Source organism: Pan troglodytes, chromosome 6 (assembly GCF_028858775.2).
Source record: "Pan troglodytes isolate AG18354 chromosome 6, NHGRI_mPanTro3-v2.0_pri, whole genome shotgun sequence".
NCBI classification, from domain to species: domain Eukaryota; kingdom Metazoa; phylum Chordata; class Mammalia; order Primates; family Hominidae; genus Pan; species Pan troglodytes.
The window spans coordinates 167,313,596-167,330,153 of NC_072404.2; the positions used below are offsets into that span (position 1 = coordinate 167,313,596).

Genomic DNA, 16,558 nt, shown 5'->3' on the forward strand with positions numbered 1-16,558 from the left:
TATCGCCTTCAAGAAACACAAGTTAAATACAAAGATGCAAACAGGTTAAAATAAAAGAATGGAATAATATACACCATGCTTACGCTAGTCAAGAGAAAGCTAGAGTAGAAATACTAATATGAGGCAAAGCATATTTCAGAGTTAAACACAACATTTTTCTACTACTTGCAGTCAAAAGTATCGTTAACAGTCTCTTTACTCTGCTCAAAGTTACAAAGTTAATTTGTATAAACATTAGAACACTTATCACAGCCTGCCTATAATGGAGAATAATTCAATGTTATATACTATACAACACTCTTACTATAGTCCATTAGACAGAAATATGTAGCATTTGAGACACCTTCCAATTATAAAACTCTATGCAATCAAAAATTAACAAAGCAGATCTGAGACTACTACATTATCCTGTGAAGGAGGGTCTGTCTGTTTGCACAGTTGGTCCTAGGCTGGCTTCTGAGAACTTGAATTTCAAGAGGGTTCCCTAACTGGTAATCATGGTTTCCTGTATCTAGACTATGGAAATAATGTGGCTTATCCTGCTATTCTTTTTATGAGTCTGGAAATTTCACACATGCTAGGCAGAGAGTACACCTACGTGACCAGCCTAGATAAAAACTGTGTTTCTTGGGCAGTCACATATGTTGTTGTATTTTCGTTAAGGGGGAAAGAAGGTAGTCTGTGTGATCCTCATGGAAGGCACAGCACATAAGGAAGCTGGTACATGGATTTTTCCAGACTCTGTCAGTGTCTTTTGCCATTGAGGTCTTTCTACTATATATCCATACTATGTTACAGTAATAAATCTTAGCCATTACAACCCTAAGCTGATCCCATGAGTCCTTCTAGCAAATCTCCAAACATGGAGGCAGTCTTGTGGACCCCTGACACAAATATAGGGTTGTGATCTCTTAAGGTTTATCCTTCCTCTTAAACTATAAAGAGCTGGCCGGGCACAGTGGCTCACGCTTGTAATGCCAGCACTTTGGGAGGCTGAGGCGGGTGGATCACGAGGTCAAGAGATTGAGACCATCCTAGCCAACATGGCGAAACCCCGTCTCTACTAAAACTACAAAAAGTAGCTGGGCGTGCTGGCACACATCTGTAGTCCCAGCTACTCGGGAGGCTGAGGCAGGAGAGTCGCTTGAACCAGGGAGGCAGAGGTTGCAGTAAGCCGAGATCGCGCCACTGCACTCCGGCCTGGTGACAGAGGGAAACTTCATCTCAAAAAAAAGGAAAAAACTATAAAGGGCTGGGCGCAGTGGCTCACGCCTATAATACTAGCACCTTGGCAGGCCCAGGTGGGAGAATTGCTTGGGCCCAGGAATTGAGACCAACCTGGAAAAGAGAGCAAGACCCTGTCTCTTAAAAAAAAAATAAGAAAAGTTGGCCGGGTGTGATGGATCACACTTGTAGTCCCAACATTTTGGGAGGCCGAAGTGGGCAAATCACAAGGTCAGGAGTTCGAGACCAGCCTGGCCCACATGGTGAAACCCCATCTCTACTAAAAAAAATACAAAAAATTCGCTGGTCATGGTGGTGGGCACCTGTAATCCCAGCTACTTGGAAGGCTGAGGCAGGAGAATCACTTGAACCCGGGAGGCAGAGGTTGCAGTGAGCCGAGATCACGCCACTGCATTCCAGCCCGCTGACAGTGTGAGACTCCATCTCAAAAAAATAAAAAAGAAAAGAAAAGAAAAGTTAGCCAGGTGTGGTGGCATGCATTTGTGATCCCAGCTACTCTAAAGGCTGAGACGGGAGGACTGCTTGAGCCTAAGAAGTCAAGGTTGCAGTAAGCCATGATTGTGCCACTGCATTCCAGCTTAAACAACTGAGATGCTATCTCTTAAAAACAGAAGTAGAAGCAAACAACTATAGGGGAAAATGAGGGATACATACTTTAAGAATTTCTAAAAATTTACATGGAAAAACACTAGGATTCTATAGAAAATAAAACAGTATTAAATAACATTATTTATAAAATAGATACTAGCAAATTACCTTACGTAAAGATTCAAGTCAGTAACTTAAAGGATCTTACATAAAAGTACTTTCCGTTGGTTGGAGGAGAGACTTTTACTATACACTGTTTTTCAATTTTTTTAGACAAATTACATTTAAAAGTTTAAATTTGCTTATCTACATTCTTAATGTGAATTGCCACCTTACTATAGGAAGGCTATTTTTGTTTCTGCAGTCTACAAAAAGAACAAAAATATTAAAAACGTACAACTCTTCTCACAGAACTAAGTTGGTTTTACACAAAGACATCTGGCACAAAATACAATGAAATTTCAATATAGAATTACAGCAGGGGATGAGGGTGGAGAAGGAAGAGATTACCAATTCTATGAGGGGAGACAACAGAAGTATTTTTTTAATGTCTTATTTTAAGAGTAAAACACCTGGTTTTTTTTTAGATGGAGTTTTAGGCGGGAGTGCAATAGAACGATCTTGGCTCACTGCAATCTCTGCCTCCAGGATTCAAGTGATTCTCCTGCCTCAGCCTCTCGAGTAGCTGGGATTACAGGCACACGTCACATGCCAAGCTAATTTTTGTATTTTTAGTAGGGAGGGGGTTTCACCACATTGGCCAGGCTGGTTTCAAACTCCTGACCTCAGCCTCAGCCTCCCAAAGTGCTAGGATTACAGGCGTGAGCCACCATGCCCAGCCAACACTGAACATTTTATTCAGAAATAGTTAAGAAAACAGAAATATACATTGGGGGTTTATAGATTACTTCTTTTTGGGGGGCAATACTGGGAATAGAAGAGAAAGGAGCTTCCTTTCCCTTTCCTTCTTTCATTCATTCATTCATTTTGAGAAGAAGTCCTGCTCTGTTGCCCAGGATGGAGTGCAGTGGCGAAAACTCAGCTCACTACAACCTCCACCTCCTGGGTTCAAGCAATTCTCCTGCCTCAGCCTCCCAAGTAGCTGAGATTACAGGCACACACCACCACACACGGTTAATTTTTATATTTTTTTAGTAGAGACAGGGTTTTGCCATGTTGGTTAGGCTGGTCTCGAACTCCTGACCTCAGGTGATCCACCCGCCTCAGCCTCCCAAAGTGCTGGAATTACAGGCATGAGCCGCCGCGCCTGGCCAAGAAAGGAACTTTAGATAAATAAAATGATTAAACATTTGTAGCATGCAGAATGAAAATATTCCCTCAGTAATACTCAAGTTATCCAGATTTCCAAGATGTCGGTAGTACCCCGAGAGCTTCAAAAGGGAAATTAAAAGAAAAACGACGTTACCCTTTCTGAAACACAGATTCACTGTTTGCCGTATTCTTTTCTCTAGTAAAAAATGAATAAAGTTTCCCCTGGAAAAACTAAAAACAATCTGAGGTATGTTTCAGAGAAAACAAAATTGCTTGATAAAAATGCCATGTTAACAACTGAGGAAATTATTTTACATATATTAATTTTAACACAGGAATAATATGTCAAACCAGGATTTCTCAACCTCAGCACTATCGACATTCTAAGCTGTATAGTTTTTGCTGTGGGAGGCTGTCCTGTATATGTATATTGTAGAATGTTTAGCGGCAGCCCTGGCCTCTACCCAAGAGGCCAGTAGGACCTACCTCCTCATTCAAGCTAATGCACTAAATTCTGCCCTTCATTGACAAATCCCATTAATGCATGTATTTATTCCATTAGTGACTCTCTTGTGTTCCAGATACTTTGTTAGGCACCAGAGAAAATATGATAAAGCAAAACAGCTATTTTCCTCACTCTCATGGTGCTTACAGCCATGGTGGGAAAAATCCATAGAAAAAGACTCACATACACAAATGCAGACAGAATAAAAAACTCACACAAACAAACGTTGCAGATGTTGTTAAGTTACCTAAAGGAGATATGCATGGCTGTGCATGGTGGCTCATGCCTGTAATCTTAGCACTTGGGGAGGCCAAGGCAGGCGGATCACTTGAGGCCAGGAGTTCAAGACCAGCCTGGCCAACATGGCGAAACCCTGTCTCTACTAAAAATACAAAAATTAGCCAGGCGTGGTGGTCCACGCCTATGATCTCAGCTACCTGGGAGACTGAGGTGGGAGGATCACTTGGGCCCAGGAAGCAGAGGGTGCAGTAAACTGAGATTGCGCCACTGCAATCTCAGCCTAGGAGACAGAGAGAGACTATGTCTCCAAAAACAAAAAAAAAAGAGAGAGAAGACATACATATTCCACTGAGATGTATAATAAAGCTGCATACTCAAACATTTCTTATTAAAAGATGTGCACAATCAAAAAATTTACAAAGTACTGCAACCCCTCACCTGAGCTTTATAGTATCTCATTCCCTTCCATTTTCTTAGATTAAAAAGCCTAATTCTAACTTTGGTTTATTTTAATATCTAGTTTCTATGGCTCTCATAGGTTTAAAAAAAAAGGCTCTCCCCAAAAGTAAAATGATCTAATTAGAAGTAGTACATGATTTCTGCAACCATTTTTAAATCTCAACCGAAATTATCAAAATTTAAGCAAATAAAATTTCACCCTATCTAATAAAAATATTGAATGTTTAATAAATGGGCTTAAACCAGAGCTCTTTAGAATATTTTAAACATATCAGAAAATTCCATGTTCAAGTTTCTTTTAAGATGACAAACATGAGAGTTTTTTGTTTTGTTTTTACAACCTTCATTATTTCTGACAATAAAATATCAATATAAATAGTTCAAAACATCTGTTTTCAAAATGTTCAACGCCCCAGGACATGTTTCTTTGAAAAGTCACTGCATTCTCAATGTTGAAATGTCATCTTTATCTTGAAGGGGCAGGTTAAGTGTTTGTTTTCTTTGAAAATAGAGCTAGGTATCAGAATATACTCAGCTACATAATAAAGGTCAGCAAATTTAATTTTTCATTTTTTATTTTAATAGAGACGAGATCTCACTATGTTGCTCAGGCTGGTCTCAAACTCCTGGGCTCAAGAAATCCTCCCATCTTGGCCTCCCAACATGCTAGAATTACAGGTGGGAGGCACTGCACCTAGCCAAGGTCAGCAAAATCGACCTTTTGGCAAAATAAAAACGTCTTCTAAGTTCAATAGCTATATCGCCCCTAGGGAAACTTCTGTGATAGCAGAAATTTTCCTTGGCTCCTCCTTCCCAATCATTTCTGTAGAACTGTAAAGATTTGCTCTATTTAGAGATTAAGTATATAAACTTTCATGTAATTAGCCATATTGATAACCTCCAGTAACACTTTTGGGTACTTCGAACTTATTTGCTGCCTATGAATGATTCCATGAATGATCTTCAGTGCTATTAATTAGTCTACAAATATTCACTGAGGAATAACCAAAACAGAAAAAAACCCTATCCGAATGGCACTAGTGAGAGGGAGATGAACAATAAGTAAGATTATTACGTGAATATACACTCTGTCAGAGGTGATAAGTACAAAAAAGAAAACAAAAAAGCAGATATTATGGGAAGAGAAGGCATTTGAAATCTTTGACAGCAAGCCTAGCAAAGGCCTCACTGTAAAGTCACGTTTGAATAAATACATAAAGGATATGAGGGGGCAACACATGCATTATGAAAGGCCCTGAGGTGGATCTGCGTCTGCGTACTTCAGTAAGACCAATGAGGTCAGCGTGGCTGAAGGAACTAAATGAACAAACGGTTATAGTGAAAGATGTCTGAGAAGTACACGTGAGGTGTGGTGAAGATCATGTAGAGCCTTACAGGTTAGCAAGGAATCTTTTTTTTTTTCTCAGAATAAAATGGGAAGTCACTGAAGAGTGTTAAGTAGAGCAGTGACATGACTGGACAATCTATATTTATTTACATCAGTATGGACTCGTGTACTTATTCTATGGATGAAAATGCAATATTATCATTATTTTTGTGGTTGCTAAAATTGGTCCAGTTCTTAGGAGCTCCTTCAGGTAGGTTCCCGTGCTTTGAACAGGTTTTCATCTTTTTAAGCACTTCATTACTTTCTGGCACCACAAGATGATCTAGGCTTACCTTGTATTTTCTCTGCACCAGTCCTGTAAGGAACTACTTCTCAAGGAGCCCTGGTTCCTTTCATTGAAGAGCAATGGTTGGAGACCAAGATCTAAGCACTAGGTATTCTCAATGCTACTGGGGTGTCATTGTTTCTATGCCCTCTCAGGGGATAGAGGTAGGAAATATACATATTCAAATTAACTCATACATATGCACACATCTATATTTCTGTATGTCTGTGTAAATATTAAAAAACATGAGTTTATTTTCATACTTCTGATCTCAACACTACAGCATGACTGTACAGTTCTTTTTGCCTCTAGTTTTATGTTATTTAATCAAGACACTATTTTCTACAGTTACTTAGGTGAGTTCTTTCCCTCCCTATCCTCTTTTATGTGAATTTTACTATTCCTTTTTGGGTTCTCCTGCATCTGGGTAGGTGGTAATTGCTTATTTGGTCTCCCACATCCTGGTTGGTGGCAATTGCATAGAAGCATTTAAAACATTCCTATGGTTCTAAGAATCAGAGTTATACTGACAAATATACTCTGAGAAGTGCCACTCACATTTCATCCATACTACACAGATCTCCACTCCCTTCTTCTCCCTCCCACTCCCTACAGGTAACCAATCTCTAGTTTCTGATTTATCTGCATGGTACTCCATTATATGGCTATATGGATGTAACACAGTTTATTCAACCCTTCTCCTCTGTGTGGGCATTTAGTTTGTTTCCAATATTTCGCAAATTAAATAATACTATAATTAATAACATTAAGTAATACATAATTTGTATTGTTAGAGGCATATTCAGGATAGACTCCTAGAATAATTGAGAGGTAAATGTATACAGTTTGTTAGGTATCACCAAATTTCCCTCCAAAAGATGTGTACCAATTTGCATCTGCAGCAGCAAAGAATGAGAGTACCTGCTTCCCCACAGCCTTGTCAACAAATGTGTTGTTTTATGTTTGAATTTTTGCCAGTGAGACAAGTCTTCCTTTCTTGAGACAAAGTTCTAGCTAACTGGTCCATCTTGTGCCTATTTGATAATGAAGAATAATGAACAAAAGCCAGGCGTGGTGGCACATGCCTATAATCCCAGTACTTCGGGAGGATGAGGTGGGAGTATCGCTTAAGCTCAGGAGATCGAGACTAGCCTGGACAACACAGCAGAACCTAGCCTCTACAAAAAATTTAAAAACTAGTTAGGTGAGGTGGCGCATGCCTGTGGTCCCGGATATTCGGGAGACTCAGGGGAGAACTGTTTGAGCCTGGGAAGCCAAGGGTGCCAATGAGCCATGATCATGCCACTGCTCTCCAGCCTGGACAACAGGGTGAGACCCTGGAAATAAGGGAGGAAAGAAGAGGAAGGAAGGAAAGAAGAGGAAGGAAGGAAGGAAGGAAGGAAGACGAAGGAAAGAAGAGGAAGGAAAGAGGGAGGGAGGGAGGGAGGGAAGGAGGGAAGGAGAGAGGGAGAGAGGGAGAGAGGGAGAGAGGGAGGGAAGGAGGGAGGGAGGGGAGAAGGAAGAAGGACAAAACAAACAACCGTACAAATGGCGACACAAAACTGACACTCCTGTGAGTTTTGAGTGATTCAATCTAGTGGAGAGGTAAAGGTTTGACAGAGTTACCACTAGGTCCCTTCTAATCCCCACAAGGTCTACCAACTCCAAGTACTCAATCTGCATTTAACTTGCTTAGGCCCACCAAATTCTAATGCCTAAACAAAGTCGGAAGGGATGCAATGTCTCCTAAGGCCTTGTGATTCCTCTGCCAGTGGTAGGACACAGTCTTCATCTCTAAATACCATTTAATTATTAATCAGTAAGAACAAAAATGGTAACTTCTGTCCAAAAGGGACAGAGTGAGGCAAGTTTTCTTTTAACTACCTTCCTAGCAAACAGAGGTAGGAAATACATGGACACATACAAACTCATGCAAATACATACACCTACATTTCTGTACTAAGTATCAAACACTACGAGTTTATATTGATTCCTCTGGTTCTAATCCACCACCAAAAAGCTCATTTAGCCTTTGTTACCTTCCCTGTAATACTTTTCACTGTCACAAAATAGCCCAAAATAAAAATTGCTTTTATGAAGTAATTCATAAAAGAGATGGTTTTCACTGAAATATCATTGTCTTAATCCAGTCTCTAAGAATGTTCAGGCTGGGGAAAATACTATTATGCATTAAACTGTTCAAAATTTGATGACATATACACTCTAATGTAAAATTTCCAAAACAAGCACTCTGACTTCACTACTCTTGAGGTGATGCTTACTCATCTATGTAAATCAGGTCATTTTGATAATCCAAGTAAAGCTAATGTTCTAATGATTGAATTTTTACTTGAATCTAAGTCCTTGTCTCAACTATACTTTTGAAAGCTTTGCCTATGTTCTATCTATTAAAGCCCATATAGTTTCTAAGGTCAAAATTTCCAGTTTTAATATTCCATTGGAAGGGCTGTCTCACTTCTCCAAATATACTTGTTAAAAACCAAAGGGGCCAGGCACAGTGGCTTACACCTGTAATCCCAGCACGTCAGGAGGCCAAGGCAGGCAGATCACCTGAGGTCAGGAGTTCAAGATCAGGCTGGCCAACGTGGTGAAACCACATCTAAACTAAATATACAAAAATTAGCCGGTGTGGTGGCACGAGCCTATAATCCCATCTACTCAGGAGGCTGAGGCGGCAGAATCGCTTGAACCCAGGAAGCAGAGGTTGCAGTGAGCTGAGATCATGCCACCACACTCCAGCCTGCGCAACACAGCAAAACTCCTCTCAAAAAAAAAAAAAAAAAAAAAAAGGAAGGCCGGGCACAGTAGCTCACAACTAAACTCCCAGCACTTTGAGAGGCCAAGAAGAGAAGAGAGTATCCCTTGGGTCCAGGAGTTTGAGACCAGCCTGGGCAACATGGTGAGACCCCATCTCTACATTTTAAGAAAAAAGAAAAAGAAAAGCAATTTGTAGACAGCAAAGCGTATCACTTCACAGAGTTTGCTGTCTTTATAGATGGGAGGTAGCTGTTTCATTTGTATTTGTTTCAAAATTACATGAAAATCACAGGAAAATTTCTGAAAAATGGCAGACTATGCACATATTACTTTGATACAATGCAATAAAGATGAACTGAACTGCTGACCGAACTAAAAAAAATTTTTTAATCACTTTTTAAAACATCAAACAGAGGTAGTCCACATTATGGACTAATGACCTTCAAATCTTTTCAAATATTTTCTTTCATTTTAAATCATTATCAAATAGTTTTGTCTTAAAAAGTTACTACATGAATGTATAAGCATAGTGCAAAATTTTCATTTCTAAAATTTTAATTTCTAATTTAAATGTAAACTACTTATTTTAAAAGATTCAAGTTCACTGAGTAACATACTACATTCCAATGGCTTACACAAAAATTTTTTTTTTTTTTTTTTTTTTTTTTGAGGCAGGGTCTCACTCCAATGCCCAGGCTGGAGTATGGAGTGCAGTGGTGCAATCATGGCTCACTGCAACCTCAATCTACTGGACTCAAGCAATCTTCCCACCTCGGCACCCCAAGTTGCTGGGTCTACACATGTGCACCAGCATGCCCGGCTAATTTTTGCATAAAATAACTTTTTTTTTTTTTTTTTTAAATTAAACGGAGTCTCTCTCTGTCACCCAGGTTGGAGTGCAATGGCACAATCTTGGCTCCGGGCAACCTCCACCTCCCAGATTCAAGCAAATTCTCCTGCCTCAGCGTCCCAAGTAGCTGGGATTACAGGCGACTGCCACCATGCCCAGCTAATTTTTGTATTTTTGGTAGAGAAGGGGTTTTACCATGTTGGCCAGGCTAGTCTCAAACTCCTGACATCAAGTGATCCACCCACCTCGGCCTCCCAAAGTGCTGGGATTACAGGTGTGAGCCACCGTACCCGGCCTAAAATTACTCTTAATAAAAATTAATAATTTCCTATTTTGAGAGCTTTTACACTACAGCAATCATGTAATAATCCTTTCAAGTGAACTTCTGATTAAAGTGAATGTTATAAAACTATGATTTAAATATTTGCTTTGTCTACTTACTTCTGTGCTCCCTGAGACAACAGCTTTGTCCACGTTCACTAACAATGGTTCTTCCATCTGGCATACTCCTAGTGACCACTCCACACAACGGTGATGAGCCCAACAAGTGCCTAAAATGGGAAAAATGAAAAGGAGCAAATGAGCAAACATTACAAAATTAAAGCTAATAAATAAAGACATAAAACTTCAAAATCAACTCTAATATGTAAATATACAATGGCATCCTATATTTGTGATAGCAGTAAAGTGGCCCTTCTAAAAATGTGGACCAACCACTGAGTGCCAGTATCAATATCAAACTGAGAAATTCTTAGAAATACAGAATCTGTCTGGGTGCAGTGGCTCACTCCTGTAATCTCAGCACTTTGGGAGGCCAACGCTGGTAGATCTTTTGAGGCTGGGAACTTGAGACCAGCCTGGCTAACGTGGCAAAACCCTGTCTCTACAAATTAGCTGGGCGTGGTGGCGCACACCTGTAATTCCAGCTACTCAGGAGGCTGAGGCATGAGAATCACTTGAACCCAGGGGACAGAGGTTGCAGTGAGCTGAGATCGCGCCACTGCACTCCAGCCTATGCAACAGAGCAAGACTCCGTCTCAAAATAAAAACCAAAAAAATGCAGAAGCGCAGATCACAAGTGAGATCTACTGAATCAAAAACTCATGCAGTGGGGCCCAGCAATCTGTGTTTGGTTCTGTTTTTTTTGTTGTTGTTTTGTTTTGGTTTTGAGACAGGGTCTCACTTTTTTTGTTGCCCAGGCTGAAGTTCAGTGGCATGAACACAGCTCACTGCAGCCTCAACCTCCAGGGTTCAAGCAATCCTCCTGTCTCAGCCTTGCCAAATAGCTGGGACTACAGGCACATGCCACCACACTCAGGGAATTTTTTTCATTTTTTGTAGAGACAGGGTTTCACCATGTTGCCCAGTCTGGTCTTGAACTCCTGAGTTCAAGCGATCCACCTACCTCAGCCTGCCAAAGTGCTGGGATTACGGGCTGTGAGCCACCGTGCCCTGCCAGCAATCTGTGTTTTAACAAGCCGTCTGGTTATTATGATGCACACACAAGTTTGAGAATCACTGAATTAGTGATTATTTCTTCAACAAACAAAATTAGTTTTTAGTCATTTTATTTAAATATTATATATGTATTTGGTATGTTTCTGGTATTACTTAGTACTTTGTTGAGGTGATATACAAAGGAAATGTATAGAAAATAAACTACACATACACCTCTACTTCCCTCATCCCACAGTGAGAGCACGTATCAATGATTATTAACACTTCAGCCTTTAAATTATCCATCACATAACACTTGAACCACTATCAGTCAATCTGCAGTTCAACTACAGAATGAGATGTACTTTAAATTCCAGTAGCACCATATCATGAGTGCTGAGTTACAACACTGTTATAATAAGATAATCTACCCGGCTAAGACCTATTTTCATTCATGCCCAAATAAAATAGACTCAGAATGCCACATTCCCCAAGTTCTCACTTTAAAATTTTCCCCTTTACAATTTTCTCTTTTCTCAATTGTCAGATCTCCATGGCACCGCTATCTACACAAGAAAAAATACAAGTATTTTAAAAAGCATCCAGTCCGGTGGTGGTACTGTACAGATTTTAAATAAATTAGATAAACCTTTTTAGACAACCCTTTTCTTTTACCTAACCAGGCATATTTAATAATGATTTTTTTATAGTATGATTATAATTATTTCTAGACGAAAGGTATTTATTATTGAGGACATTAATAATGTATTAAAATTAAAATGCTTCCAGAATTAAGAGGCAGTTATTATTGAAAACATGCCCATACCTGTAGAATCAAATAAGGCTTGGATATCAATGGCATCTGGAAGCCCAACCAGACTGAGTTCATCCCACAGTTTACCAGCTTGATCATCTGAAGCTGTCTGGGTGCTTACACTTACACAAGATACTATATTCTGCTGAGGAGATCGTTCTCTGAAAATAAAATAAAATAACTGTGAAAGTGAAAATGAGCAGAAAATTGTTTCATTTTTAACTGTTTAAATGCAATGTACTGCCAAATCAATTTTAATTTATCAGCCATTAACTGTCATAAAACAACTTTTAGAATTCATCTGTTAGTATTATCCATGGTATAATATTAAACTGGGTTGCCATATTATATCGTATAAGTAACAAGTAAGAAAAAGAGTCTCCAAACCCACAGGGAAGTATTAAATTGTAAATTTGTTTTTCCATTCCATAATATAATGTTTTTAAAACCGACTCTCATATCCTAGTCAGGAATTGTATTTAACACATAAACTGAGTATTTCCTTTGGCTTTACTTAAACGCTTACAAAACAAAACTTGATCAAATCAGAAATGTTTAGTCTGCTGTATCTTGACTGAGGACTGCCACAACAGAGGTGGCAGTTAACTGTGTAAAGAAAGGATATTTTCCAGGGAAAATGAAAACCCACTACAGAGTGTGAAAACAGAGGCAGGAGGAATGGAATGTATCAGCTGTAGCTTTCTTATGGTCCCGTCAACAAATCTCAACAGCTGGTCTGTGGCATGACGTTGCAAGTACTCTCAATCAAGACTGTACGTCACAAATTGGAAGTAAAAAGCAAAAGCAAAATAGCTACCAAAGGCATGTAGAATAAGGAAGATAGTATAACAGCAAAAACTATAGTCTAAAAAAAGAACATTGAATAAAGTAAACAACATATGGGAGATTTCAGGCTTTCAAGGTCTAACACTTTAGGTATTATTTAAGACCATTAAATAAATAAAAATGGCTATTGTACTTAATTATTAAATATGGGAAATCAGATGACTACCACTAAAACTTAAATCTTCTCCTAATATCATAGTATTTAACCTGATCATAATTCTGGATTAAATCACTATTGAATACAGATCATAACTCACTGCACTTCTGTATGCTGGATATTTATCATGATTCCTATTAAGAGAAAATCAGCACAATGACCAGGGTACTAAACATTTTTATACCTGGAATCATTGAAAGAAAAAAAGTATTAACATATTTCAATAAGTACATTTAAATATCAAACCATATAAAAATAACCAGTAATGTTTTTATGTTCAGCATTAGAAATGCATAGACTTTTTTTAAAAGGTATAGCATGCTATGCTAACTTTAAATTCTCATTTTAATAAATGCCCACAGTAAAATGAGAACAAATTCTTTCCTATAAGTATAATCTCTATTCCTACAAATATATTCTCCATTACAAATCATTGTTATTTTATTGGGAGAAAAAAAAAAGACAAACAGTTCATCTGTAACTACTAAGTGTTGTTTTAGCATACTGTTTTGCACTAGTATTTGATGAGGAAAAGGAGTGTAAAAAAACCAAGAGAATGACTAATTTATTACTAATTAGGTCCTAACCAGCAGCTTAATCAAATTCAACCTTCAAGTTTTGAGACTGGTTTGTATGTATATACCATATCAGTAAGATATCAATGTCAACACTAAGGATGACAGCAGCCCAGCTTAGAAAGAGATATCAAGAGGAATCAGCTGAAATGCATACCCACAAAATTCTTAGTTATAAAACAAAAAAAGGAAAAAAATTATTGATTTTTTTATTTAGTGAAAATGAGCAAAGACATTTTCAAAACCTCCTTTGTAAAATTGTTTTTTAAATTAACTAGCTATTTAAACTTCATTAGCAACATACATTTTGTAAATATTTGAAATCATTACCAAGCTAAATTAATTGCCTACCCTTCAATGACGCCAAACTTTTAAGTGTACTTCATTAACTGCCATATTATCATTACTTATTAAGTTGGTAAGCACTAAGTATATATAAAGACTTTCATTTAACAAAGGCTATTTTTATATAATTATCTGAGCTCATAAGAATTTTCACTAAAAATTAATTTCACTTTTAAAACAAGGAAATGAAACCAATTCTATTTCTCAGGACGGGATTTTATATAATTGCCATTATTTAAGGCAGAACATGAGGATATAAGATACAGCCTGATTCACTCCATTAAATTTGCTAATAGACATTTTAAGTTTCCTGGCCTTTTGATTATTTTATTAAGATGTGTGTACTCAACTGACAACTAAAGAAAAAGCTATAGCCTCCAAAACATCACAACTCTCCAAATATAGTACTTCTAAGTTTCCTTAAACTGTTCCACCTTAAATTCTTTTAAAAGATTCTCCCTCTTTTTATTGTTTCATTTCCTACTTCAGGTCTTCAAGGCATTGGCAGCAGTTCAAAACAAGGAGCCAATCAAATAAGTACAACAACAATGATTTAGTACTTAAATTTGGATATAAGCCAGATAAGCACTTGAGTGATTACATCATAACCCTCAAGAGGCAGTGTTAGCTTTGCAAGCTAAATTAATTTTTACACGTTCTCATCAACTACAGAAACTTCTACTCCCTTAACCAGCACAGCCAAGTCTCCATATTAATATGGTCTTTAAACACAACTGTACAAAATATTTTAAACTATATCAGACAAGACCTTTAGGTAATTACAATGTGCCCATGAATACAGACATACACACATCATTACAAAAAAAAAATTCCTTAAAAAAGAAAAAAGCATCTTCTGGGAGGGAAGGCAGGGGAGGGAGGGAGGGGAGAATGTATAGGACAGTGCAACATTTTCTGAAGCACACAAACTTATATATAAATTAAATAAATTAAATGAATGGATCGATGAATGAATGACACAAAAGACATGAGTAGTGAAAACCAATTCTGGATTTGCTATTGTATTATGTTATATTCTTAAAATTAAAAGCTTATTTAGAGAAACAAAAGAAGAACTTTATTGATCTGTTTTATTATTATCTTCTTTCCATTTATAAATTCCATGAACTCCTTCCCTCTCAGCTTGTGTTATGTTCTTTGAAGTTTTCTTCCAAAAGTTTAGTTTTGTGATCACATCGCTTTCATATACAATTAATATAAACTTTTTAAAAAATAACAAGAAAAATTTGTGAAAAGGATAGTTTGTTGGATTAATTGGTTAATGGTGAGTCAGAGTATCCCATAAATGTGGAGAACAGGAGAAACTGTTCAACAAGAACAATCCCGTTTGAAAATTTATAAACATTATAATGGAAATAAATTATATGCAGTCTTAATCTATTCCAACATTTAAAGTCGAAACTGCTTACTTTCTCTGTCCTCTTTGTTTTCGTGGTGCTGAGTTTTGCATTTTCTCATAGGTTCCATTGCTGTTGTCATCAATGTCCTTCTTGTTAGAAGGTTGGTTTCTCCATGGCAAGATAAATCCAGGCGTTATTCTGAATTGTTTTAAGTCTCCTTGTCCTAAGGAACTTTTTTCCCCACAGTAACAAAAAGCGCAGAGCTGTTCACTAGTAAAAATGAAATGTAAGTCAGAGAAGGAGAAAAGTAGCTTTATTCAACTGCTTTAAGCGATAACTATAGATACTTGTGCTTTTAAATTATGTCTAAAGCACAAGCTAAGCTTTTCAATCTATTTTCTACAGTCTATTCAGTGATTACCCATAAGAACAATTAAGTTTAATAATTATACATTTGGAATTCTACTTTTCCATAGCATTTTAAAAAGTAGTACACATATCAAATCCAAAAAATTCTAGTTAGTAGTTAGAAAAGTTATTTTCTTTTATATTTGACTAGAAAAAAATCCAAGTAAGAAAGCTAAAGATGGGGGCCAAGCACGGTGGCTCATGCCTGTAATCCCAGTACTCTGGGAGGTGGAAGTTCGAGACCAGCCTGTCCAACGTGGTGAAACCCCATCTCTACTAAAAATACAAAAATTAGCTGGGTGTGGTGGCACACCCCTGTAATCCCAGCTACTCGGGTGGCTGAGGCACCTCGGTTGCATCCGGGAGGTAGAGGTTGTAGTAAGCTGAGATCGAACCACTGCACTCCAGCCTGGGTGACAGAGCAAGACTCTGTCTCAGGAAAAAAAAACGCAAGTTAAAAATGGGAAAGAAGGTAGAGTTTAGTAGCCACCCAACTGTATGACAGCTCTGTAAAACATATGGTGACAGTTTTATTTAACCACTTGATAGAACGTTCATTATGCATGATATATATATACCACACACATGCATACACACGGGGAGATATAAAAATATAAACTTAAATAGTTCCTGGGTTGAGTGGTAGTAGATTTTTAGGGAAGCAGAAGAGCTGAACTGGAAGGAGGAAAGGGATGATTAGGAGCAAAGGGGATTTTTTAGGCCAGTGAAACCATTTTATATGATACTATAATGGTAGATACTGAGCCCTAATGTAAACTATGGACTGTAGTTAAAAATAATGTATCCATATTGGTTTACCAACTGTAACACAGCACACAATACTAATCATGAGGGAAACTGCTGGGGGTAGAGGTGGGAGAATGAGCTCAATTTTTGTGTAAACCTAAAAATGCTCTAAGTCTATTAATAAAAAAGGAGAAAACATTAAAAAATTAAGAGACAACAATCAATATACATATATAGAATATACACTTACTAAGAGAT

General features: G+C 37.8%; 1 protein-coding gene across 41 annotated transcripts in view; it reads right to left on the reverse strand.

Annotated features, from left to right (window-relative positions):
- Positions 1-16,558, reverse strand: part of KMT2C (lysine methyltransferase 2C) — a 304,403-nt gene that overhangs the window by 164,509 nt on the left and 123,336 nt on the right. For all 41 annotated transcript variants that reach the window (XR_010158721.1, XR_010158720.1, XR_010158719.1 and 38 more), the window contains 3 exons: positions 15,215-15,415; positions 11,874-12,022; positions 10,052-10,161 (listed from right to left, as the gene is read on the reverse strand). Coding sequence is in view for 37 of the 41 variants with exons in the window: in XM_063815061.1 (XP_063671131.1) it covers positions 10,052-10,161; positions 11,874-12,022; positions 15,215-15,415 (460 nt within the window). In the remaining 4 variants the exon portion in view is untranslated. The remainder of the gene's footprint in view (positions 1-10,051; positions 10,162-11,873; positions 12,023-15,214; positions 15,416-16,558) is intronic.